Source organism: Xyrauchen texanus, chromosome 50, assembly GCF_025860055.1.
Source record: "Xyrauchen texanus isolate HMW12.3.18 chromosome 50, RBS_HiC_50CHRs, whole genome shotgun sequence".
In the NCBI taxonomy this organism is placed as follows: domain Eukaryota; kingdom Metazoa; phylum Chordata; class Actinopteri; order Cypriniformes; family Catostomidae; genus Xyrauchen; species Xyrauchen texanus.
The window spans coordinates 6,239,450-6,265,691 of record NC_068325.1 but is presented as its reverse complement, the minus strand read 5'-3'; the positions used below and the strand labels follow the sequence as shown (position 1 = coordinate 6,265,691).

Here is a 26,242-nt window from a genome sequence, read left to right as displayed (position 1 = left end):
TAGCTCCAAAGCAGTGGAGAGCAGGGGTGTAAGACTGTAGCCGCAAACCTTTACAGAAAGCCTCTATAGAGGATCACAATCCAGCGAAACACCAGGAACCAGCCTGCTGGTGCCAGATAACATTTTATCTGGGAGAAACTATAGGATACCGTCAGGCTAACTGACAAATGGACAGGCTTTATTCAGAATTTCAAAGCTTGCTGTTGGCTTCACTGACCGTTTATAAAATGGGCTATGACCATATTTGATTTCTCATCCAGATCCTCATACTGGTAGACATGATAAACCAGTATAAACTTTGGATTATCGTCTCTATTGTGGTTATGCAAAAATGTCACCAAGTGGAAAGAAATGTCCCCAGCATTATATTCACATTACACATACGTGGGCATGTTCTGTCAGAGAAATGGAGGGAGGCGAAGTGGCTGTTGGTTCATGTGAACTTGAAGATGAGGAGGAGATTCAATTTGAATTACATTCATCTGACGAAGCAAATTAAATTCTTGTTCTTTAAAATGCTTCTAATCATAAAAGCGCAGCTTTGTTTCACATGATGGTCACGCTCACAATCTCTGGAGCACGCAAGTTCATGCAACTCCAGCAGGCTTCTGGATGTGTATGTCTTTCCTTCTTCAGCAGAACCAAAGTGAAGATTTTTATGAGCAAATTTCAGCTCTGTTTGTCCATACAATGAAAGCAAATGGGTGCCACCAGGCTGTTGGTTTTTCTTTAAGAAGATCAAAGTTTTTTGGGAGGAAATTTATAATAGTACAATAATTCTAGTCAACAACATCAGACTGAAATTTACATTTACATTTATGCATTTGGCAGACTCTTTTATCCAAAGCGACTTACAGAGCACTTATTAAAGGGACAATCCCCCCGGAGCAACCTGGAGTTAAGTGCCTTGCTCAAGGACACAATGGTGGTGGCAGTGGGGATTGAACTGACAACCTTCTGTTTACCAGTTCAGTGCCTTAGCCCATTACGCCACCACCACTCCTATATATGCCTTAGCATAAGTGCCTTAGCCCACTACGCCATCCCACTCCACCACTCCTATATATGAAATGTTTTTTTGTATAATTATTATTTTTCCTCTCGACTATGTTTGTCAAGTTCCAAGTGAAAAGAAAATGATATACTGTAAGAGAAAGCAGTTTTCATTTATAAAGTACTATTATTTTATTCACTGAATTTTATTTATTTTTTATTTTTTTTTTTTAAAACCATCTATATTGTAATGTATATACCTGTATCTTTGTCGCGATATTAAATTATTAATATCATGATATAAGATTTTGGTCACCCATACATTGAATTTATTGGGTGCAGAATGTAAAATTTAGGCAAAATAAGTCAAATAATGTCAGATTTAGCAACAAAACCTGCCTTGTGGCACTATTAGCACTGCGGATTACTATGAAGTCTTGTTAAAGCATTTTATTTATCTCATTATTATTATTATTATTATTAGTCTACTTTTCTACTGCAATTGTACATTATTTACAGGAGATTTATTTTCTTTTTGTATTTTTATTTTTTTAAATTCCTACCACAGTGTCATTTCCAGCAAATCTCAAATTCTGTATTGTGTTTAATAGAATTATGTTGTGGAAATGACGCTAGTGAAATAAAATTACTTTTTATTATTGTTTTAAATGAAATGACGGACTGCTTTGTCTTGCTAAGGCTAATTTCTCATTTAACATTTTATGCATCCTAAAAAGACACAATTAAATAATATTTTCATGCGTAATTTATGAAATTATGTGAGATATTTACCTTGAGTTTTCTTCAAACATCTAATATGTCATCTAAAGCATATTTACTGACACTATTGTTGATCTGGTAAATAAGAACACAAACTTTTGAAAAATACAAAATTTATTAGAGGCAAAATTGCTTAGTGTGATGGAAATATTTGTAAAAAAAAAATGTATATAATCATATTTTTTTAACAAGTAATGATATTTATTTATATAATGGATTTTCATAGTTTAAAAGTCTGGGTCTGGTTCAAGGCTAAAATTCATTTGCATTTGAAAATCACCAAAAGTAAATTATGAAAAAGCCTGATCAAAACTTTCCAATTAACATTTAATAAGACCTCAACAAATAATAAATAAATACAATTGTAACTGTTAAAATAAATCAACCCCTGAGACATGAAAGTGCCCATAGTTGAAGAAACTCAGACATAGCATATTGTGACCAATCACTTGTATGCTATATTCCAAGTCGTCTGTAGCCATATTATAGATTTGTATGAGGACAATTTTGAAATGTAAGTGATTAATTGCTGAAAACCTCCTCTCGGCCATAACTCTCAAATCTCGTTTGTGTTTCCACCTGTTTAAACTTTGTTTTGCGATTTGTGTTTCATCTCATTACCAGACTCAACTGTATGCATATTCTGCTCCAGGTTGGGTATTAGCAGGAGAGATCGCTTCTTACAGTGCTCAGAAAAAGCAAGCATTCTCACTTTTCCTTTATTGCGTCAACCGTAATTGGAAGAAATCAAATTAAGCCCCTACTTCTTTCAGTAATAGCTAAAAGTTTTTCCCCTTGGGCAGACTGTTAAGAGCTAAGTACCATTCCAGATAGAGAGAGGTGGTATTTATTCAGACTATAGTGACCAGAATGCAGTCGCTGCTTTGCAGGGAAAATGTGGGCCACAGTGTCACTGGATTGAAAAGGGTTTGATAATGGAAGGGTCGTCTGAAAACCAGTGTCAGTGGCGTGACCATGAAATAGGCTTGAAAAAGAACATTTAGGCGTAAGAACATGGACGGCAGGCCAATGATATCATGGCAAGTTCTTTCTTTTACGATTCCTTCATTAAAGGAGAGTCTAAACATTAGCAATTAGCAGATATAATGAGTCTGGCAATGTGGTTTGCAGAGAGTTTGTGTGGTTCAAGTGCAATTTAACACTACAAATAATGCAAAGAAACACATCCCTGTCTAAAAGAAAGAAACACATTTTTATGTATTATCACTAAACTTTGTTGTTTTTGTTGATGTATAGGTGATATCCGCAATGATCTCTATCTCACGCTTGAGAAAGGAGACTTTGAGAGAGGAGGCAAGAGCGTTCAGAAGAACATTGAGGTCACCATGTACGTGCTCTACGCTGACGGCGAGATCCTCAAAGTACGTCAAACTACTTTCATGCTAGCCATTCTCCATGAACACGGTATGCTTATGAATTATGTTCAATGATATGAAAATAAAACAAACAATAACAGCTATTAACTTCTAAAGCCTACAGTATAAGTGGTAAGTTCCAAAAAATGATAAGAAAAACACTATTTGTTGCTGTAACTTATGGTATGTGGTTAATCATTTAGTCCAGCCTAAACTAGTTCAAATGAGAAAACTAAATGAGTTTGTGATTTTATGATGTATTTTAAATAAGCCCTTCATTAATTTGCATGTGTCACAAACACTGCCATATTCAATAAAGCCACATAAAAGAACATTTTAAAGAGTGGTTTCCATTTCGTCTATGTTTTATCAGGAATGCATAAGTCTGGGCTCAGGAGAGCACAGCATCAGTGAGTATCGCTCTTTCGTGCTCTATCACAACAACAGTCCTCGCTGGAGTGAGGTCATCAAACTTCCAATCCCCATCGACCGATTCCGGGGGTCCCATCTGCGCTTTGAATTTAGACACTGTTCAAGTGAGCTCCCATCCTCTACAATAAAGTACTGTGGAACAGTGATGTTTTTTAAGATTGTAATATCATGGTACTTTAGTAAACAGTGGGGTCCAAATGTCTGGGAAATGCTATAATGCGTTTGAATGAATTTATAGTGCTGGTGCTTGAAATATCATGGCAAATATGGAGAATGTTCCCATTTTTGTGTGTCCACAGCAAAGGACAAAGGAGAAAAGAAGCTTTTTGGCTTTGCGTTCACTCCGCTCATGAGAGAAGACGGCACCACACTGTCAGACGAGAGCCATGAGCTTTACGTCTACAAGGTAAAGATAGTACAAACTAGATGCGGTGTTAAAAGTGAATGGATCTTATTGTTCAGTTCATTATTGGAATGGCATGTTCACATGCTGCTTAAAACGTAAAACTCTCTTCTGCATGTGTCTATGGTCAGTGTGATGAGAACACAACCTTCAGTAACCATGGGCTGTATCTGGGACTGCCCTGCTGTAAAGACGACTTCAGCGGCTGCCCAAATCTCCCGTCAAGCCTCATATTCCAGCGCAACACTAAGGAAAACATCTGGATTTCCACTCAGCTCTCTTCCACCAAATTAACACAGAATGGTAGCTTATTCACACTTTATAACATGTTATTACACATTTAAAACAGTCTTCGTACAATATTCAGTTTTCTTAGCAAATACAATTTTCTATTTTTAATTCAGAGTTTTAACACTCTCTTCTTGTGTTTTTAAGTCGATCTACTAGCTTTATTAAAGTGGAAAGCACATCCGGACCGCGTAATGGACATTTTGGGTCGATTACGGCACGTCTGCGGGGAGGAAATAGTCAAAGTGAGAGCTCTGTCCTGTTTAATGTTATTTATTTAAAGACCCCATGAAATACCATTTTGAGTTTTGTGGCTTTTAGTTCAGATCTATTAGATTTGTTGCTATGCAAAGTGGCAAGAATAGTATGTGAACCCTTTGGGATTACCTGCATTTATGTATAATTTTGTCTGAAAATCTAAGTTACAACAATTAACAAAGATAATCTGTTTTAACTAATTATTGTATTGGTCTTGTTCATATTAAATACATCATTCAAACAGTCACAGAATAGTTTGGAAAAAGTATGTGAACCAATAGGCTAATGACGTCAACAAAAGCTTTAGTTTGTGTTAGCAAACCTGGCATCCAATTAATGAAAACAATTAAATAAATAGAGGTGTTGGTTAGAGCTACTTTGAATTATAAAAAGCATTCAAACACCTTGAGTTTGCTATTCACAAGAAGCATCTGCTGATGTGGTACATGTCTCGCAAAATATTGATTTCAGAAAAACTATGATCAAGTTGCCCAACCCGACCCAAACCCAAAATTGCTTACTATCTAATTTCATCTCCTAGCAAGTACTTTTGCAATAGGCTGTATTTTATGTAAGCATATAGGCAACATTCGTAACAGTATTGAAACAATAAACTTACAAATTAAAAAGACACAGCAGCCCTTTAGTACACTAGAGCAGAAGGGGAAAAAAGCATTGACTTACCATTTATTTTCTGAAACTTCACTTGGTGCAGAACAATCTGGAATAATATGAAACGCTGTAACAGTCCACTCTATGCAGCCTGAACTTGTTTAGAATGTTGAATCTTTGAGACATCTGCGCTAAAAACAATCTAGATGCTGCGCAAAGAATGAAACTGAGTGCAGGTGTCTGAAGAAAAAGTGAGACGCGGTGCAAATGTCAAAGACATTCGTCCAGCATGTGTTTACATAGGAAAACAATGGGAAAACAGAACAGATGCGCACAAAAACACATTTGGTGTGAACGGCCTCTAACTCATTAATTCATGTCTGTGAGTGAGAGCTCGTGGTCGAAACAAGTTCAGTAGGCCTGTTTATTTTTTTATTCTTAAAAACCCGACCCGAACCTGAAGTCCTACTTGAAAAACTGACCCGAACCCAGTCCGAAACCCATCAGGTTTTCAGGTCCTGTCGGGCCTGGGTCGGTTTGCAGACCACAAGTCCAGTAAGAGCCCAGACCATAACCCAATAGAGGTGCTGTGGAATGACCTCAGGAGAGCCGATCAAACCAGATATCCTAAAAATGTGGCTGAGCTGAAGCGGTTCTGTAAGGAAGAATGGTCAATAATCCTTTCTGAAGGTTATCCAGGTCTAATCCGTAGCTACTAGAAACGCTTGTTTCAGGTTATTGATGCCAAAGGAGGATCAACCAGTTATTAAATTCAAGGGTTCACTTTCAACACATTGTTTTTAGATTACAGTTACTGACTTTGAATTGAAGTATAGTAATTATTTTAGGTACATTTACATTACATTACACGTACTGTATTTCTAAATATTATTTATGTGTAATAAATTTCAAATTTAGAATTAAGTTCTTATGAACATCTGTTTGTGTTTCGTGTTTCTGTGACAGCTAAATGGCGTGTGACAATGGACATGGAGGAAATGTAGACATTATGTCCCTCCCCCTAAAACATCCACTGTGCTTTTCTAGTGATTTCTTGGGGTCTAAAACTGTCAAAGTATTTTTTTGTTTGTTTAAATCATAATTTTAACATTTGCTTATTCTAATTTACATGCATTTTTTTATATATATTTCTGCACCAGTTTCTTCAAGACATCCTTGATACACTGTTTTCCATTCTGGATGACAACACGGACAAATATGGACCCCTGGTGTTTCAGTCACTGGTTGGAAAATATTATTAATATATGACTTGATAGTTTACCTAATGTTAATAAATAATATCTACAAAAACGACCATTTTCCATTCATCAACAGAGCTTAGACTCCTATACAAGAAAGTGTTTGTGTGTGTGCATGCCTTTAAATGTGCATAATCCATCTCTTTCAGCAGTGCCAATGCTGTGTGTGTGTGTGTGTGTGTGTGTGTGTGTGTGTGTGTGTGTGTGTGTGTGTGTGTGTGTGTGTGTGTGTGTGTGTGTGTGTGTGTGTGTGTGTGTGCGTGTGTGTGTGTGTGTCTGTTTTAAAAAATGTAAATTCTCAACTGGCATGGATCCATGCATTATTAGGCATTCACAACTGCCTAAAGGTGGCATCTCCAGAGAGTGTTTAGCTTCTTGTACTTCTGTAAAATGATTCAAGACATTCTAGCCTCTCTTGGCCTGAATACATCTCAGTGCACCTACATGGGCTGTATTCTTCTTGTATTGTTCTTCATTGTGTCACATGTCCTTTGGAATTCATAATTTGGGGTTAATTTAAATGACCATCCTCTGGCAAATGCAGCTGTAAAGGCATATTTCATCAGTGTTTCTCACTGTAGATCACCACAAGGCATCCATTGCATCCTTTTGCCATTGATGCATAGTGATTTTGATCTGATCTGTGACCTCCTGACCTCTGCTGTCCATCTCTGTCCAGGTGTTTATCATCAATCTACTACGTGACAGTAAATTTTATCACTTCCGGCCTGTGATGGACACCTACATCCAGAAGCATTTTGCTGGAGCTCTGGCTTACAAGTGAGTACTTCGCTTTTAGAAGAATGTTTTTGTTTAGGAATATTTCACAACAAGTTGATTGGAGATTGGTCAAGAATAAGTGTAAATGGAGATAAATTTCATATTTTTAATTAATTTAGAATATGAACCATTTAAATCCTCTGGTATAATCTAACTAGATATTCAATTTTAAATACAGGGAGCTCATTCGCTGTCTTAAGTGGTATATGGACCGATCAGCAGAAGTCGTACGACAGGATCACATTCAGGAAGCCATGAGGGTAAGATCTCTGTGGTGTCCCTATGTATACTGTATATATGATGAAAGTTCATTGTGACCATGTTTGCAGAGTTCCAAAATGAACAAAATAGCATCAGAAAAGCACCATTAAAGCAGTCAATATGACTTGTGCACTATAACCCAAGTATTAAAATGCCATACGATAGCATTGCATGATGGAAAGACCAACATTTATGTCAATATTCATCATATTTGGGATGTTTTAAAGATATTTTAGACTTCAACTTAAATTACAAAGCTTACTTTAAATGTTCCCCCAGGCTCTGGAGTACCTGTTTAAGTTCATCGTCCAGTCGCGGATCCTCTACTCACGAGCCACATGTGGGATGGAGGAAGACCAGTTTCGTGCCAGTATCCAGGAGCTTTTCCAGTCCATCCGCTTTGTGCTCAGCCTCGACAGCCGCAGCTCTGAAACGCTAATTTTCACACAGGTCAGATGCAAACCCAAGATACATTCAGAGATGTATAAGTACCGTGTTGCAAAGAGAATGTGAATTTTGTCAAATATTGTCAATTAGCAGGACAAAACAATGCGTACGGGAACAAGTCCTGACAGTACAATATATACTATACAGTGCAGAAGATACTTTTGAAAAATGATGTACGACAATATTGCAACATACACTGCAAAAACGGTGTGCAGTAGTCCAGTATAGCATTTATACAGTTACTAACTGCATTTATCACAGGACAAATACAAACTAAAGATTTGGCCATGATTTTAAAGACAGATGATAAAGATTGTATCTTTTAGTACATTTGTATTAAGCATTTTTATTAAATATTACTCATTTTACCTGAGAAGAAAACTTGCTTTAAAATAGTGCGCTCTGAAGTATTAGAAAATGAAAGGTTTAGATGTATTGAATTACTGATGTTTGAAGCCATGCTTGTTGACCCAGGATCAAAGTTGTTTCCTTCAGGCCCATGTTTGTTTAGTCTTCTATCAGATTGACATGTCTATCAAGATCTGCCCTCTAGAAGTTGTATGTCTAAATTGTTTAGACATCCTCATCTCAAGGAGATCCTGTTCAATCATTTCTCACGTAGAATGAGCTGAAATCAGACAAAACTCAAAATAATTCCCACAGGCTTCAAGAGTATCTTTGAGAAACATCTCTTGCTTGTTGGAGCAGATGTAAATTGGTCACATAGTGCTGAATCTGAAGAACACAAGACAAGCTTTCAGTTTCAGCAACCATTGTTTTGCGATTAGTAACTAGATTTTTCTTAAGGAAATGTTAAGGCTTTGCCAAACAAATCTCACCACTACTTGGGTTTTGTGGGTGGTTGCCAGGGCATTGCAATTGAGTGCCTTTAGCACATTTTGTGACTGCTAAGGTGCTTTAGGTCTGGCAAACACAACTATTTAGAATGGATGAGAGGTTACAGATATATGGACTACCTCTAACTTTCCGTTTCCACATGAAACTTGCTGAAATTACATTAAGAGTACTGTGGGAACATAAACTGTTGTAATAAACTGAATTGAGTTGTGATTCATAGAGACACTTTACCTTGTGAATGTGTGAGATTGTGTATTATCTTTTCAGATATTGCCATAGAAAGCATATGTCCACATGCATCTTCAGTGAGAAAAGGATTTACATTCTATAAACTTTTTTGGCTGACTGTTCTGATTTTATCAGTCATTTAAGAGTAAAAGATCCCAAATCACGCTGCACAGCCATGTATTGTTCAATGTGGACAGACAGATTACTTGTCGTTGGAATCTTATCACATCTGGTTAGGACACAGTGTTAGGGTTAGAGGTTTGTTCAAAACACTAATAACATGCAGGAAACATTTATGTTCCTAATAACATTATGAACTGTACTGTACAGTTTATTGTATTTCTTCCATTTGACTTCTACTGTCACCACCATATTTTATTATTCATGTCTCCAGCAACACATTTAATTCTGCCCCCACTAAGAAATCGAGGAATAAATAGCGTGTGGCTAAACTTGTGTACTTGAGTTGTCAGAGTGATTGATCATTGACTAGACCTGTACGTTCTTCCAAGGACAGCACTGCTGCTTTTATGAAGCCTAGTCTTTCTTATGTTTTTGTTGACTTGATTTTCCTCTTGAATTGCCCATATTGTACCTTTGTGGACTCCTCCGATCCTTGCCTGGCTCTTGACCCAATCCTGCCCCACCTCACTGTACCCCCCTCCCCAGGGTCCTCAGCCTTCTACAGGACAAGCCAGTACCAACCAGGGCAGCTGCTTGCAGCCGTTGAGCTGTAATGCCTCACGGCCCTCTCCACTGTCTGTAAGTAGAAGCAGCTTGTGAATTGCCCCACAGTAATGGAACAGAGATTCCCTCACCCAACCCAACTCCAGAGTCCAAAGCATCAACTGCCACATACAACCACCTTTTCTGAACACTAGGCATTTATTAGAACCAACAATCCAAACAAACTGACCAACACCAACAAATGCTTCTTACCTTTCCCCAAAGCAATGTATCTTCTGTTTGGTTTCTTGAGGTGTTTCTCATTTTTGATTGCTGTGTTTGACACCAAATCTTCTATTGCACAAACATGAAATCCTGAGTGCTTCAAAACTCTCACAACCTTGTTTGATCACCCCCACCATCACCTTTTCTCTTTATTGGTATTGAACCTGGGACTCTATATCAAGTTGCTTGTAATGGATCGTACCTTTGGACTGTTGAGCTAAGTGGGTAAGGAAAGTCATCATAAGCAAGAGATGTATATATTTGATGTATATAATCCTTTATAGGAATATCCAAAATGTCACTTTAAGTGACTTTTGAATATTTTTTTTTGTGTGTAACATTGACAAAGTCGATTCTTATATAACGCCATAGTTAATTTAGTCTCTTCTCCTCAAAATCTCAACTTGACTGACTTTATTTAAGATCTAAACTACTAATCTGACATCATAACCATGAGGCATTGGTAAACCCTCACTATAACATCATCTCTTGCTTTGTTTATGATCTCCATTCCTTCTTTGGCCAGCAGTCCCCTTCTAATCTTAAGCTGTCCAAACTGGAACGCTGATATTCTGCAACAACAAATAAAAAGTCTACATCTTTATTTACCTCGTGTCTTCCCATCTCCTCTCCAGGCTGCCCTGCTCAACTCCTTTCCTGCCATTTTTGACGAGCTCCTACAGATGTTCACAGTGCAGGAAGTGGCAGAATTTGTAAGGGGAACTCTGGGGAGTATGCCCAGTACAGTCCACATTGGTCAGTCCATGGACGTGGTAAAGCTGCAGTCCATTGCTCGAACAGTGGATAGCAGGCTTTTCTCCTTCCCAGGTATGATTTTAGCATGTTTGTATTAATGAGATCTTAATCAAGATACTGTACTAAATTGTACAGGGTAGTTTCACCTAAAAATGTTAATTGTGTCATCATTTACTAACTTTCATAATCTTCTAAATGTTACGATGTTAAGATTACACAGTAACGATTACACAGTTACGATTTTACAAATATGATTACATGGTAATGATTACACAGGAACGATAACACAGATACAATTAGACAGTTAGGATGACACGGTTATGATTACACAGTTATATTTATAAAGACTTGGAGTTACCTGCTCTGATGAATCTTTCACAATAAGGTCAAGAACATGAAAAAATAAAAAAAAGGAAAGCAAATTCGGACAGCTTTTGTTTATTTTTCTTCACAGAATCAAGGAGAATTCTACTTCCTGTTGTTCTCCATCATATTCATCTGCATCTGCGGCAGCAGAAAGAGCTGCTCATCTGCTCAGGGATCCTAAGCAGCATCTTCTCCATTGTTAAGAGCAGCTCACTGGTAAACACACAAAAAAACATGCAAAATCAGCCCATGTACACAGCTTCAAAAGATCAAATATACCCTATGTCTCATGGCTGATAACTTTAAAGAGATGTTCCTCTCTTCTGGTCTATAGGAGAGCTCAGTGCAGGAAGAGGTGGAGATGATGGTGGAGAGTTTATTGGATGTGTTGTTGCAGACACTATTGGCCATCATGAGTAAATCTCAGTCTCAGGAGGCGGTAAGAGGACAGCGCTGTCCACAGTGCACAGCTGAGATCACTGTTAGTAACTAACAAATCTGATTCTTCTACTCTTCCCTCTCCTCCATGCCTTCATCCCGCTATCTTCTGCTCCACCTGCAAGGCAGCATCGCTACTGAGATCTTTTCTTTGTTTTCTCTCTATTTGGCCTTGTTTATAACTGGTATTAGCATATGTCTCAAGTGATCCAATCATTGGTGGACATATTGCAAAAAATGATGCCTCTGTCTTTCTGTCTGTCTGTCTCCATCCGTCCGTCCGTTATCCCATATTTAAATTGTCTGTGTTTGTCTTGTCAATTGTATCTCTCATACTTACTCCCTCACTGATTCATACATAATATGCCTTCATCCATCTTTGTCTTATGTCTACTAAGTTTAGTCTTTATTCTGCAACATATTGCAATATGCTGCTACTAGAACACAAACAAATTTTGATGTATGAGTTTTGATCCTTTGATAAACATTTTGCATGCTTTTCATAGTCTGTACATAAAAAGAACTGAAAGAAAAACTTGAATATTTACAGTGTGTATACAGTGGTCCCAAAAAGTATGTGAACACTTAAGCCACACTTAAAAATATATAAATGTATATATGTGGCAAAAAAATATAAATGTGGCAATTCTGACTATTTATCTTGTGATTACATTTCACAATTGCAAAATACAAAGTCAGAATTAGGAAGTCACAATTGCAAAATTGGAAGTTTCAATATAAAATTAGGATTGCAAGATATAAACTCACAATTGCAACTTTATTTCTAACAACTGTGAAATATAAAGTCACAATTACGAGATATAAACTCACAATTGTGACTTTATATCTCATTATTACGAGAAATTAGGTCGACGTTGTGAAATGTAAAGTTGTAATTAATTATGAGCAATAAAGTCACAATTTTAAGATAGTAAGTCATAATTGTGAGTTTATATCTTGAAAAATATAGAGTCACAATTACAAGTCATAATCTCACAATCTTTACTTCCTATCTCGCAATTGTACGTTTTAAAGTCGCAATTTTGAGAAATTAGGTTGCAATTGCAAGATAAAGCCATACAATTTTGACTGTATATCTCACAATTGTGTGCAATTGTGAGTTAGTAATTCAGAAATTTGATGTTTGTGCTAACTTTCTTTAAATTAAATAAACTTGGTTTGGTATTTTGTTATCTGCTGTAATTATATTCATACATTTTTTTAAGAGTTTTTGAAAACGTTTTTGAGGCATCTCTTTCTATTAAAGACAAAGGCATGGTCTAATCAGACAGTGTCCTCACAAGTTAAACGTCTCATTCATTCCACACCCTTCTCCCTTTGGATGCGTTTGATTGGCTTGTGAACAGATCTGTTGTCTCACAAAGACTTGCCTGCTTTCTGATTGGCAGGGGGAATACGTGTCTTGTCTGTTATCCCTTCTGAGACAAATGTCAGACATTCACTTTCAACACCTGCTAGACAACTTCCAGAGCAAAGAGGAGCTGAAGGTGAACTGTCTAATTAATTTCAGAAATCATGCACATGAATCCGTGATTAACAATATTACTTAAAGAATTAGTTCACCCAAAAATTACAATTCAGGCATTGTTTAATTTCCCCTGTGATGACCTTATATTACTTTTTCTTTTTCTTAATACAAAGGGAGAAATTGTGAAACAAATTTGTTCTCAGTGATACAATGGCAGTTTATGGTGCCCTCCTCTTTAAGCTTCAAAAGACTCCAAAATTATAATTCAGAAGTTTAATAAATTATTCTACGAGACTCATAATTGTTATGAAAGTATACGATAAGGTTTGGTGTAAAACAAACCAAAATCGAATGTATTATTTAGTGAAAATATTCATTGACCGTTGATCTCCTGTGCGCATTCATGATAAGACACGAGAGCAACAGTTCACGAAGCCCCCTCGCGACATTGGGAAGTTCAAGTGAAAACTTGTTTTGTTTATCTAAAAACAGGTCTGCCACAATGATATAGTGACAATAGAACACAACACAGCTGCACACAAAACAGAGATCAGAACTTCCTTAATGTGTCTGAAGAGTTTGTAGTCGAAAGATTGATACAATTCTATGCCCAGCCTTATTTCTTTGAACGGAGTACTCGGAAATCAAAGAGAAACATAGAGGAGGCTACTGGCAGCCACAGTCAATTTTGTCCTAACCTGATGGCAAACGACACATGATAAAAGGCATATTTTCTATGGTTATCAGTTTTTGTCCCAACCAGCAGTTATGAGCGACAGTACATTCTATTGATCGCTTGTTTTCGCGCTTAACTACGTCCACTGTGAACTGGCACCAGTCCAAAAACTTTCAAGAAAATAAGGCTGGGCATAGAAATGGAGATCAATGGAGCTCAACAGTCATTGAACATTTTCAATAAATAACACATTAGTTTTCGATTTGCTTCTCACCAAACCCTATCGTATTGTTTCATAACAATCATGAGTCTCATGGAATAATTTATTAGACTTCTGATTTATTCTTTTCATTCTTTTGATGCTTGAAGAGGTGGTCACCATAAACTGCCATTGTATGACATCACTGAGCACAATTTTTTTTTTCACAATTTCTCCCTTTATCTTAAGAAAAAGTTATATAGGGTTATAACAACACAGGGGTGAGTTAACAATGACAGAATTTTCATTTTTGGGTGAAATATCCCTTTAAACAATTTTAGAAATCCGGATTAAAATGTGTATGAATCCCAACATAATGCAGTAAATTAAATAGTAATTAAATGAAGCTATAAAGAATATGCAAGGTCATTAAGATTTTTAACCTGTCTTTGTATCCCTCTTCATCTCTTTTAGGAGTTTTTACTGAAGATTTTCTGTGTGTTCAGAAACCTGATGAAGCTCAGTATATTTCCCAGAGACTGGAACGTCATGAGACTCCTGACCAGCAAGTGAGAATTGACCCCATCTTTTGGCTTGAGACAAAGTTGCGCTTCATTTGGGAAACATCTCAAAACATATTGTTTTGCTTTGTATAAAACTGTATATACTGTGGATCATGGTTCTCAACAAGGGGGTCGGGACCCACTAGGGGTATCAGCACACTTCCAGGGGGGCCCCAAGCTCTCTTACAATTATTTAAAATATGTTTTTATACGTTTACAAAGTTTTATATAATTATTATAATTCAACTTACTGAAAATGCTAAATGTAGTTACTCCCTTCAACAGCTTGCTTTTTATGAAATATATACAGTTCTAGACATTTCTGGAATCACAAGTTATGGAAATCTATTTTAATAGATATATGTTATAATATAAATATCTTATAACCTACATGAGGGGCTCTTCGAATATTTTCTCAGACAATGGGGAGCCTTCGAGTCAAAAAGGTTGAGAACCACTGCTGTAGATGATACAATGGATTTAACTGGAAATAAATAAAACAAATTTAGTTCCTGTACAGTAAAAGTTCACTGCAGATAATAAGTCTTGTTTTCAGAGAAATCTATCAAAATTTAATGAGGTTTATGCTTAAAACAATAAACAATAATAATAAAAAACTTAATTCAAAGGGAGAAACAATTTGATTGTCCTTACCCTATTGGAAAATGTTTTTATTTATTATTTTTGGTAACACTATAATTTGATGGCCCAAGTAGATATTTAACTGATTATAAGAGATCTATATACAGTCTACTGAAAGTCTACTGAATGTTTGTTGAAACACTGTTTACTAGCTATAGCAAGTAAGTCGATAAACTGTTATTTTGCTGCTGTTATACAGGCTATTGATAGCCTACTGAATGTTTTTTGAAACACTGTTTACTAGCTATAGTAAGCCTGTTGAAACGTCACTTACAGTCGGTTAAATATCTGCTAGGGACCATCAAAATAAAGTGTAAGCATTCATTTAAGTGTAAACCTCACTGAATGTTGTTAGATTTCTCTGAAAAAAATTATATATTTCTAATTTATTAATATAATTTTGCTTCCCAATTAAATTGATCTTGTTTTAAGAATGTTACATATTTGTTACTGAAAAAGAAGGGGGAAAAATGTGGTTAAGATTTATAAGACTTTTTGACCAACTTTATATTAGGTGTCTTTAAATACTAAGCACTTAAGCATTTAATACAAAGTAGTTATAATATACATATGTGTTGTTGCATTGTACTTAACTTTAAAGTACCTGCATTTAATTACATCTGTAGTTACACCGTTAAACGTACTCCTAAACCTAACACTAAAACTATCCCCTAACACTACCCCACTCCTAAATCTAACCCTAAAACTAACCCCTAACCCTAACACTACCCCACTAATAAACCTAAAACTATCCCCTAACACTTCCCCACTCCTAAACCTAATCCTAAACCCTAACACTACCCCATTCCTAAACCTAACCCTTAAACTAACCCCAAACCCTAACACTACCCCACTCCTAAACCTAACCCTAAACCCTAAAACTAACCCCAAACCCTAACACTACCCCACTCCTAAACCTAACCCTAAAACTAACCCCAATCCCTAACACTACCCCACTCCTAAACCTAACCCTAACACTACCCCACTAACCCCTAACCTAACCCTTAAAACGAACCCCTAAACCTAACACTACCCCATTCCTAAACTTAACCCTAAAACTAACCCCTAACCCTAACACTAACCCACTCCTAAAGCTAACCCTAAAACTAACCCCTAACCCTAACCCTAATACTACCCCACTCCTAACCCTAAAACTAACCCCTAACCCTAACACTACCCCACTCCTAAACCTAATCCTAAACCCTAAAACTAACCCCTAACCCTAACACTACCCCACTCCTAAACCTAACCCTAAACCCTAAAACTAACCCCAAACCCTAACACTACCCCACTCCTAAACCTAACCCTAAAACTAACCCCAATCCCCAACACTACCCCACTCCTAAACCTAACCCTAACACTACCCCACTAACCCCTAACCTAACCCCTAAAACGAACCCCTAAACCTAACACTACCCCATTCCTAAACTTAACCCTAAAACTAACCCCTAACCCTAACACTACCCCACTCCTAAAGCTAACCCTAAAACTAACCCCTAACCCTACCCCACTCCTAACCCTAAACCCTAAAACTAACCCCTAACCCTAACACTACCCCACTCCTAAACCTAATCCTAAACCCTAAAACTAACCCCAAACCCTAACACTACCCCACTCCTAAACCTAACCCTAAAACTAACCCCAAACCCTAACACTACCCCACTCCTAAACCTAACCCCTAAAACGAACCCCTAAACCTAACACTACCCCATTCCTAAACTTAACCCTAAAACTAACCCCTAACCCTAACACTAACCCACTCCTAAAGCTAACCCTAAAACTAACCCCTAACCCTAACACTACCCCAATCCTAACCCTAAACCCTAAAACTAACCCCTAACCCTAACACTACCCCACTCCTAAACCTAATCCTAAACCCTAAAACTAACCCCAATCCCTAACACTACCCCACTCCTAAACCTAACCCTAAACCCTAAAACTAACCCCAAACCCTAACACTACCCCACTCCTAAACCTATATGTACTTCAACGTCAGTAGCAGCAAATGTGATTTTTAATTTTTTTTAGAACAATGTGTAGTTACACAATAAATACATTGTATGTATTTTTAATGTTAGATCATAGTAGTTTTTGTTTTTTGCATTGTAAAAATACCATCCATTTTTGTTACCACTTGCCAAAAATGTATATTTAATATTTATATTTGTTATTTTGATCACTCTTTTTTGCAGTATCATTGTGAGCACAACACAGTATCTGTCACCTGCTCTGCATAAGAGCTTCACGGATGCTGACTTTGATTTCAAGGTGTGTTGCCATGATGACCATCAAACACACACTTCACTTTGCTGTACCAAAGACTCACTGACATGCATTGACAACATACAGAAAACATATTTTTTAAGCATGCACACGCGTCTCTTTTTCTTAAGATCACACGTTCGCTGGTACACATATGTGCCTCCGCGGCTGTGCTTTATGGGTCTGTTCTGGAGTCCTTCTTTTGGACACACTGGGTTCTCTCTAATATACTCCATAATGAAGCACCGCTCCCTGATCAAGACAGATTGTGCCACTAACCAGACTCTGAGAAGTTTAAATCTACTGAAATATTAATGAAAGTTATCTTTCAGAGAAAAACAGGATGGGATTGTAGGCTTTCATTGAAAAGGAAGCTTGGCTTACCTACAGTACAGTATGCTGTCCTCATTTGAAATTATGAATTAGAAAAGGTTAGAAAAGTCAATACATTATTTATTTTATATAAGTAAACATAATTGTCATTGTCCTAGAAATCCATTTTGCAATTAAATTCGTAAATCTGTCTAAAATAGATTTATTAAAGGCTTTTCCAAAGGCAAGATAATGTACACATGCATCAGACAGACACTTTTGGAGCGTCTCACTTTGATTGTGTCATAAACACAACGTTTTAAGTTTGCTTTATCAAGTTAAACATAGTTTGAAACTTGTCTTGAGATCCCTGCATTCAGAATTGCACTCCGCACAGCTGTGTTTGAAAACAAGATTATATCCTCATCTTATGCTGTCACTAGTGTCAAGCAAACATGACTGTGGTTTGTTGTCTGTACAGCTGCATGTTGCTTACACAGCTGGAGTGTTGCTTACTGCCCCCTGTTGAAAACAGGTGGAAGTTCAAGCTTAAATTACTCAGATGGCAGAAATATTTCTTATTATGATCCAGGGACATGATTAAATGTGAAAAAAATGAACACATTGTTTATATATATATATATATAATGAATCACCCTGAATTAATGCGTTAAATCGACAGCCCTAGTTTATATATTTTGACTTTGATTTAAAGGAATAGTTCACCCAAAAATAAAAATTTGCATCTTACCATCATGTAATGCTTAACTTAAAAGTTTTAAATAAGGACCCAAAAAGTATTATAAAAGTATCTTATGTGACTCAACAAACTTCAAACCTTCAGAAGATGCACAATCTGAAATTTGAGTAATTATTCAGTGGCAATCTTGACGCATGCGAGCATGCATGAGCACGTATGTTTAAAATAGATCTTGTGGGTGTTTTTTTTGTTTGTTTTTGTCTCATGAATGCGCAACGTACATGTTACAAATGTTACAAAATTATTATATTTTTCTTTTTTCATCAGGTTTGGAATTCTTACTTTAGTCTGGCAGTGTTGTTTATCAACCAGCCCAGTCTACAGCTGGAGATGCTCACACCAGCCAAGAGGAAGAAGGTCTTTGACAAGTAAGACATGTTGATGCTTTTGCTAATGTAACACTTTTAGAAAAATTAAACAACACTAAATGACATCATTTTTACCAAACTGATTAGATTGTTCCCTTTTCTACATGACGGTATATTCTAGGTTAAAAACAACTTTTGATCTATCTGCAGCTTCTATAGCAATGGAAGTCTATAGGGCAAAGTTTTGAATTGTAGCAATGTGAAAACAAAACTTTAGTAAACACTTTAATTTTCTATCTAAAATGTGTGTTATGTGAGCTATAAAGTTGTCTAAACCAAGCTTTAGTGGTTGGGACTACTTTTCAAGGCAGATGAATTTCTGGTTACCAACGTTATTCCATGTAAAAATGGTTCATGGATGTCCCTTCCTGGTTTCCTTACATTGTGTGAAAGTTACCAGGTCTACTTTGTTTACATGGTCATGAGATAAAAAATTAGATGTAACTTGGTAAATACAAGGATGGTAAGTATTTTTATCACTGTGTTGAATACAACACACAGCCTATTGGTAGTGCTTTAATCTTGCCCCATAAACTTCCATTGTAAGTACATTAGGAAATGTGCTCATGGTCATGCAATTAAAAATTTGACAAGGATGGTAAGCAATTTTATCACAGCGTTTCTTTAACATGTATTTTTGGTGCTATATACAGTACTTGCCACATAGACTTCCATTGTAAGTGCACTACTCTAAATCTGTTCATGATTATAAGATGACAAATTAAGGAAAACTTAACCTTGCACATACAAGGTTGGTATGCAGTTCTATCGCAGAGTGTTGAATTTACTGTAAATTGAGCCTTTATCTTTGGTGCTGTATACTTGCCCCATAGACTTGTACATACCATACTATACCATACCATTGCAAGTGCCTTACTGTTAATGTGTCATGGTCATGAGATGAAAAATAAGACAACTTTGCACAGACAAGGTTGATTGGCAAGTTTATCACATCGTGTTCAAAACACGATATCTTGAACATTTGTTTGTCGAGCTGAACACTTGCCCCATAGACTTCCATTGTACCTGCATTACTGTAAAGGGTTTTTCCTTTGCTTAAACCGAGGGACGAGACAAAATTTCTTTCTGTGGTCAAATTAAGTCGAAATTAGAATTACAAATGTTCATTTAAATAAGAAAAAAATACATTGGTTATCAGGAGGGAACCCCACTGTACATCACATCAGTTTAATCTGAGTTATTGTAGGGAGGGTTGAGATTAATCCATGACTCATACTAGCTGCGGCACTCTTCAGACTGCATGCTACCTACTCATATTTCATCTTGTCTCAGGTTTTCCTCCTTTTTATGTTAGCAAAGAGATCTGCATATCATGATTAATACATTCTTCATTTATTAGTCAGGTACTTAAAGCAAAGCACAAAGACCCCATATGATTTCTCAAACGAATTCTTAGATTAGACATACAGCACGGCATGCAAGATAGCTGATCCCCATGTGAGTAAGTCAGAGATTCGGAGCATCTTCCTTCTTTTAAACGGAGCCTGTAATCTTCAGCCCACTGTGGGCTTTTCAGTTGCTTTTGAGCCTAGCATGTTTAAAACATGCTGTTGTTTCAAAGATCAATGCAATGCCAGCCTGTGCGTTAGTTTGTGCATCAGTTCTTGCATGGGTTTAGAAGAGGTTTAGGTTGTATGCGGTGTCTGATTGTTCTATTGTTTGCTTTATCTGTTCTCCCAGGTATGGTGATATGAGAGTAATGATGGCTTACGAGCTATTTAGCATGTGGCAGAATTTGGGTAAGAGTCTTGATTTTCTCTCTCTTTCTCTTGTATTTGATTTTCTGCATTGCTCTGCACGTCCACATTGAAACACACACATTCACTATTGACCAGAAAAGTCAAATTGACCTCTAGAGGTGAAATAGTATCCTTTTGAGTACAACAACAACAACTTACATTTATATAGCACTTTTCTAGGCACTCAAAGCGCTTTACATAGTATAGGGGGAATCTCCTCAACCACCACCAGTGTCCAGCATCCACCTGGATGATGCAACAGCAGCCATAGTGCACCAGAACAACACCACAGCTAATGGTGGAGAGGAGATGGTAGAGTGATGTAGTCAATTTTAGGGATGGAGATTATTAGGAGGCCATGATAGATAGGGGCTAACAGGGGGAATTTGGCTAGGACACCAGGGTTAAACCCCTACTCTTTACAAGAAGTGCCCTAGGGATTTTTAATGTCCACAGAGTGTCAGAACCTCGGTTTAACGTCCCATCCAAAAAACAGTGCTTTTTTACAGTATAGTGTCCGTCACTATACTGGGGCATTAGGACCCACACAGACCGTAGGGTGAGCACCCCCTGCTGGCCTCCCTAATACCACTTCCAGCAGCAACCTTGGTTTTCCCCACGAGGTCTCCCATCCAGGTACTGGCCAGGCTCAACCCTGCTTAGCGGGCAACCAGGCAATTGCTGCAGGGTGATATGGCTACTATATAGTACTGCAGTTAGGAAATTAACCACAGCTGAAACAGACCACATGTCATTAATTTGAATTATTCATGCTAAACATGATGTTGTTCTGCTTGATTTGAATGCAGGTGAGAATAAGATCCACTTCATACCGGGAATGATCGGGCCATTCTTGGGTGTGACGCTTGTACCACAGAATGAAGTGCGAAATATAATGATCCCCATCTTTCACGATATGATGGACTGGGAACAGCGAAAGAATGGCAACTTCAAACAGGTCCAAACGTGGTCTTATGTATCTTCATCTGTTTGTCTGCCATTTCTTGGCTTGTTTTATGTCTCTTTAATTTGTTCAGACACCAATTAATTTGTAGCGATAAAATAAACATGACCATGCTTTATTTCTATTCTAAATGCAACCATAAATAATAGTAAATAAAAACATTTAACATTTTTTATAATAGTTATTTCTGATGTCTGTTAAAATGTATTAAGAATTTTTTATTTGTTAAGTTATTTGAAGAATAAATAAAAAAATTAAGTTACATTAATATCTAATAGTTTTTAATAAATAATTAAATAGTTCATTAAATCATTAATTATCAAACAAGTTAATAAGTAAAAATAAATATAGCAATGAATACATAAACTACTAATGCAAATTCATGTAAATATAGGTTGTGTAAAATAAAATTATTCATAAATATTACATAATATTAAAATTCTGCAATTTCTGATGTCCGTTACAATGAACATTGTTTCGAAAATGTATTAAGGATTTGTTATTTGAAGAATACTTAAATAAATTAAGTTACGTCAATATTATTTAATCATTAATTATATCATTTGTTACTCTGTTACTCACCTCAATCTGGGTGGAGGAGGACAAGTCTCAGTTGCCTCCACTTCTGAGATAGTCAATCCGCGCATCTTATCACGTGGCTCATTGTGCATGACATCACTGGGACTCACAGCATGTGGAGGCTCATGCTACTCTCCACGATCCACGCACAATTTACCACATGCCCCATTGAGAGCGAGAACCACTAATCGCAACCACGAGGAGGTTACTCCATGTGACTCTACCCTCCCTAGCAACCGGGCCAATTTGGTTGCTTAGGAGACCTGGCTGTAGTCACTCAGCACACACTGGATTCTAACTCATGACTCCTGGAGTGGTAGTCAGCGTCAAGACTCGTCAAAAATGTGTGATATTAGAGTCATAGATTGATATAGCAGCATCTAATTGAAATTAAAATCCAATCTGTTGTAATTTGGGTGGCAACAAATGACAAAAACCTTTATAAAAATAGCAGAAAAAGTGATGTCCATTGGAATGAACAATGGATCTGAATGTACTAAATCTGTTCCAATCAGTGTCATCTATTCCTGTAACTGTGCTGAATTAAATTCATGTTAATGTTGTAGGTGGAGGCAGAACTGATTGACAAACTGGACAGTCTGGTGTCAGAAGGCAAAGGAGATGAGAATTACAGAGAACTCTTCAGTTTGCTGTAAGTACACACACATGCTCTCTCTGGTCCCCTTCCTGTTTGCTCTTGTCTCAAAGCACTCATAACCTGAGTGTCTCTGCTTTGCCTTGTGCTGCGGGATAATTAGAACTCAGCTCTTTGGGCCATACCCCAGGTAAGAGAAAACGAACCCTGTTCAACCAATCAGATGCCACAAATAACGGCCATCAGTCTATGTTCCATTAGAAGGCACTTTTACTTTCAGCCCATGGTGTTTCTTTATATAACTGTGTATTTTTTGTGTTTAGTCTGTTGGAGAAGATTGAGCAGGAGACCTGGAGGGAGACGGGCATCTCCTTCGTCACATCTGTAACACGCCTCATGGAACGACTGCTGGACTACAGGTAATCTATGGATTCATTTACACTATGTGCTTTTAGGGAACTTCATGTCTCACTTATCCAGACTTTTTGCTTTGTTTGCATCGCAATGCCCTGGTAACCACCCACAATACTTTAGCAACAAATATTCTTCAGAAAATGTCAAATCATCTTGTCTTTTGTGTTGGCAGGGACTGTATGAAAGGTGATGAGACAGAAAACAAGAAAATAGGTTGTACTGTCAACCTGTTGGTGAGTCTTAAGCTTCATTTGGTCAACTTAACAAATATGCTTATGTGTCTTATGCCATTTTTGGCAATACTAACCTGGTGATCTTTTATTATGTTAGAATTTCTACAAATCTGAGATAAATAAGGAGGAGATGTATATCCGATACATTCACAAGCTGTGCGACATGCACCTGCAGGCTGAAAACTACACAGGTGAAACATGACATAAATCAGAGATTATTGAATATGCTTGAGTGGTGGTGGCATAGTGGGCTAAAGCACATAACTGTTAATCAGAAGGTCGCTGGTTCGATCCCCATGGCCACCACCATTGTGTCCTTAAGCAAGGCACTTAACTCCAGGTTGCTCCTGGGGGATTGTCCCTGTAATAAGTGCAATGTAAGTCCCTTTGGACAAAAGCATCTGCCAAATGCATAAATGTAAATGTAATGTAAATGCTTGCACACAAAACCTATAATTTGTTACATAGTAGATCACCACCTAATACTCTTAAATAAAATTAATTTACATTGGCATTTAATCGTTTAGCAGATGCTATTCAAAGTGACTTGTATTCAAGGTATACTGCTCAGTATATGTATACCTCATGGATTTAACCCATGATCTTGGTATTGCTAAAGCCGTACTTTATCAGTTGAGCTAAGAGGAAGAATATTATACAAGAGTAATGAAGCTATACTAACAGTTTTGTTTTACAGAGGCGGCATTTACTCTACTGCTGTACTGGGAGCTCTTACACTGGGAGGAAAGACCACTGCGAGAATTCCTGCACTATCCTGCACAAAGTGAATGGCATCGCAAAGAGGGTCTGTGTCGTAAGGTCATCCACTATTTCAACAAGGGAAAGGTAGGCTTCATACACATTATAGAACATACAAGTATGTACAGTACATCATGTATGGGGGACTTTTAAGAAATGTTGATGTGGCTAGGGAGCAATTTTTTTGGTTTTTTGCATTTAAGCATTGTCAAACAAGACCCATTTACTCTGCTTAATGTTGACTTAGATTTTTTTCCAATGTTTCCACAATTTTAAGGCTTGATTTTGATGTAAATTTTATCACTGATAATTGCATCAAATGTATATGATTTCCACATAATTGTAATTTATAGACACGATTAATAAATTTAAGATTACAATTTTTAAATCTAATGTTGACTTTCATTGATAGAAAGTTCAGTATTCAAAATGAAACCAGCAGTGATGATGTCATGGTAATACTTTCATATCGATCTGCGATTGGGCAATTTCTTACATTTATTTGTGATCTGAATTGTGATTGGTCACTGTTTCTTTCATCTACTGTATATAAATATTTGTACCCCTCTTTTATTTTTTATAAAAATAAAAATTTAAAGTGATAATTTGTGACTGAAAGGATCCATGTCTTGAAATAAAAAAAAGTTAATAAAAAGTAAATAAAAAAAAAAACCTGGAGACCATTTACTTTGCTTAATGTTGATTTTAAGATTTTTCAACATTATATGTGGATTCTAATGCACACATTACAGTAAACAAATCTCAAACTGAGTGTCATGACAATGGAAAATTTCTTCTCACATACAGAGCTATAAGCTTTATTTTGCTCTTTTGAAACCATTAGTGTTTCCTTCTGGAAATGCAAATTTAGGTCTAAATTATCTTCAAACCTGCTTTTATGTTTTCTCAGTGTTGGGAGTATGGCATCCCACTGTGCCGAGAACTAGCTTTCCAGTACGAGTCGCTGTATGATTATCAGAGCCTCAGCTGGATACGGGTCAGTTCATTGTATATGACATTCTTTTTCATGTGAATTTATGAATAGAGATTACATAACTCTTTCAGTGGACCACATTGCTGTTGTGTATTATTATGCTGAGGAGATGGCCAATCTTATCTATTTCTTTTGATGCAGAAAATGGAGGCAGCGTATTATGACAACATCATGGAACAGCAGCGACTAGAGCCAGAGTTTTTCAGGGTGGGGTTTTATGGGCGAAAATTCCCCTTCTTCCTCCGGGTAAACACATTTCAAACCTTTACACACTGGTAATATTAAAGGCTATCTGCTCTTGTTTCTTTGTCAAAAACTGTAATATTAAATGTAGGGACATACTATATATATATATATATATATATATATATATATATATATATATATATATATATATATATATATATATATTTTCCATAAGGAAAATAAAGCAAAGTCTATACAAATGTGCAGGCCATTTACTCAAATGGTCAATATTTTTTTTTATTTTTACAATTGTAAATGTTTTGTCGGGTAACCTAGAACATATGGTAAGATCTAAATAAATTCAAGTAAATAATATTATTTAACATGACTAAATAAACCTGATTATATTGGGTTACACCAACAAAATACATTTTTAAGGTAGAAATAGATCCTTAAGGTAATAACTGGATGTTTTTACATTGTACTCACCCCTCTATCTTTCTCTCCACACAGAATAAGGAGTTTGTTTGCCGGGGACATGACTACGAAAGGCTTGAAGCTTTTCAGCAAAGAATGTTGGGTGAATTTCCACAAGCTATTGCCATGCAGCACCCTAATCAACCAGATGAGGGAATTTTGCAGGGTGAAGCCCAGTGTATCCTTCACCATGAGAAGCAATTTACTTGATTGTCGGGGCGTTGGAGGGAAAGGGGACAGTGAAATGGCTTTTTTGAGTTTCAAATGAGGCTGAGTGAATTTTCAGGTTACAGAGTTTGCAATACTTCAACACCAATAAATGTTCATATTATCATCCAGAAGGATACATGCACAGTAATTGATCTAAAAAGTTAGAAGGGCCTAACTTTTTAGGAAGTGCTGAAGCGACTTTGGGCAGTTCAGAATAAGTTTGCAGTTATTTGGATACTTAACAATTTGCTCTATAAATGGCATGTTATGCCTTTGTATACTTTTTAAAAGAGTTTTCACCCAAAAATGAAAAT

At 36.8% G+C, this 26,242-nt stretch overlaps 1 protein-coding gene across 1 annotated transcript in view; it reads left to right on the top strand.

Moving 5' to 3' along the window:
- The window catches only part of LOC127641492 (dedicator of cytokinesis protein 3-like), a gene marked incomplete at its 5' end in the record, with an annotated part of 204,020 nt that overhangs the window by 156,850 nt on the left and 20,928 nt on the right, over positions 1–26,242 (top strand). Inside the window, 27 exons of the mRNA XM_052124527.1 lie at positions 3,031–3,155; positions 3,523–3,685; positions 3,881–3,987; positions 4,116–4,287; positions 4,420–4,517; positions 6,303–6,386; positions 7,081–7,181; positions 7,360–7,441; positions 7,722–7,892; positions 10,562–10,754; positions 11,137–11,264; positions 11,383–11,529; positions 12,896–12,994; positions 14,325–14,419; positions 17,248–17,323; positions 18,657–18,757; positions 20,459–20,517; positions 21,327–21,475; positions 22,627–22,712; positions 22,819–22,845; positions 22,979–23,074; positions 23,242–23,302; positions 23,400–23,493; positions 24,000–24,148; positions 24,972–25,058; positions 25,197–25,301; positions 25,755–25,896. Coding sequence (XP_051980487.1) covers positions 3,031–3,155; positions 3,523–3,685; positions 3,881–3,987; positions 4,116–4,287; positions 4,420–4,517; positions 6,303–6,386; positions 7,081–7,181; positions 7,360–7,441; positions 7,722–7,892; positions 10,562–10,754; positions 11,137–11,264; positions 11,383–11,529; positions 12,896–12,994; positions 14,325–14,419; positions 17,248–17,323; positions 18,657–18,757; positions 20,459–20,517; positions 21,327–21,475; positions 22,627–22,712; positions 22,819–22,845; positions 22,979–23,074; positions 23,242–23,302; positions 23,400–23,493; positions 24,000–24,148; positions 24,972–25,058; positions 25,197–25,301; positions 25,755–25,896 — 2,997 coding nt within the window. The remainder of the gene's footprint in view (positions 1–3,030; positions 3,156–3,522; positions 3,686–3,880; positions 3,988–4,115; positions 4,288–4,419; positions 4,518–6,302; positions 6,387–7,080; positions 7,182–7,359; positions 7,442–7,721; positions 7,893–10,561; positions 10,755–11,136; positions 11,265–11,382; positions 11,530–12,895; positions 12,995–14,324; positions 14,420–17,247; positions 17,324–18,656; positions 18,758–20,458; positions 20,518–21,326; positions 21,476–22,626; positions 22,713–22,818; positions 22,846–22,978; positions 23,075–23,241; positions 23,303–23,399; positions 23,494–23,999; positions 24,149–24,971; positions 25,059–25,196; positions 25,302–25,754; positions 25,897–26,242) is intronic.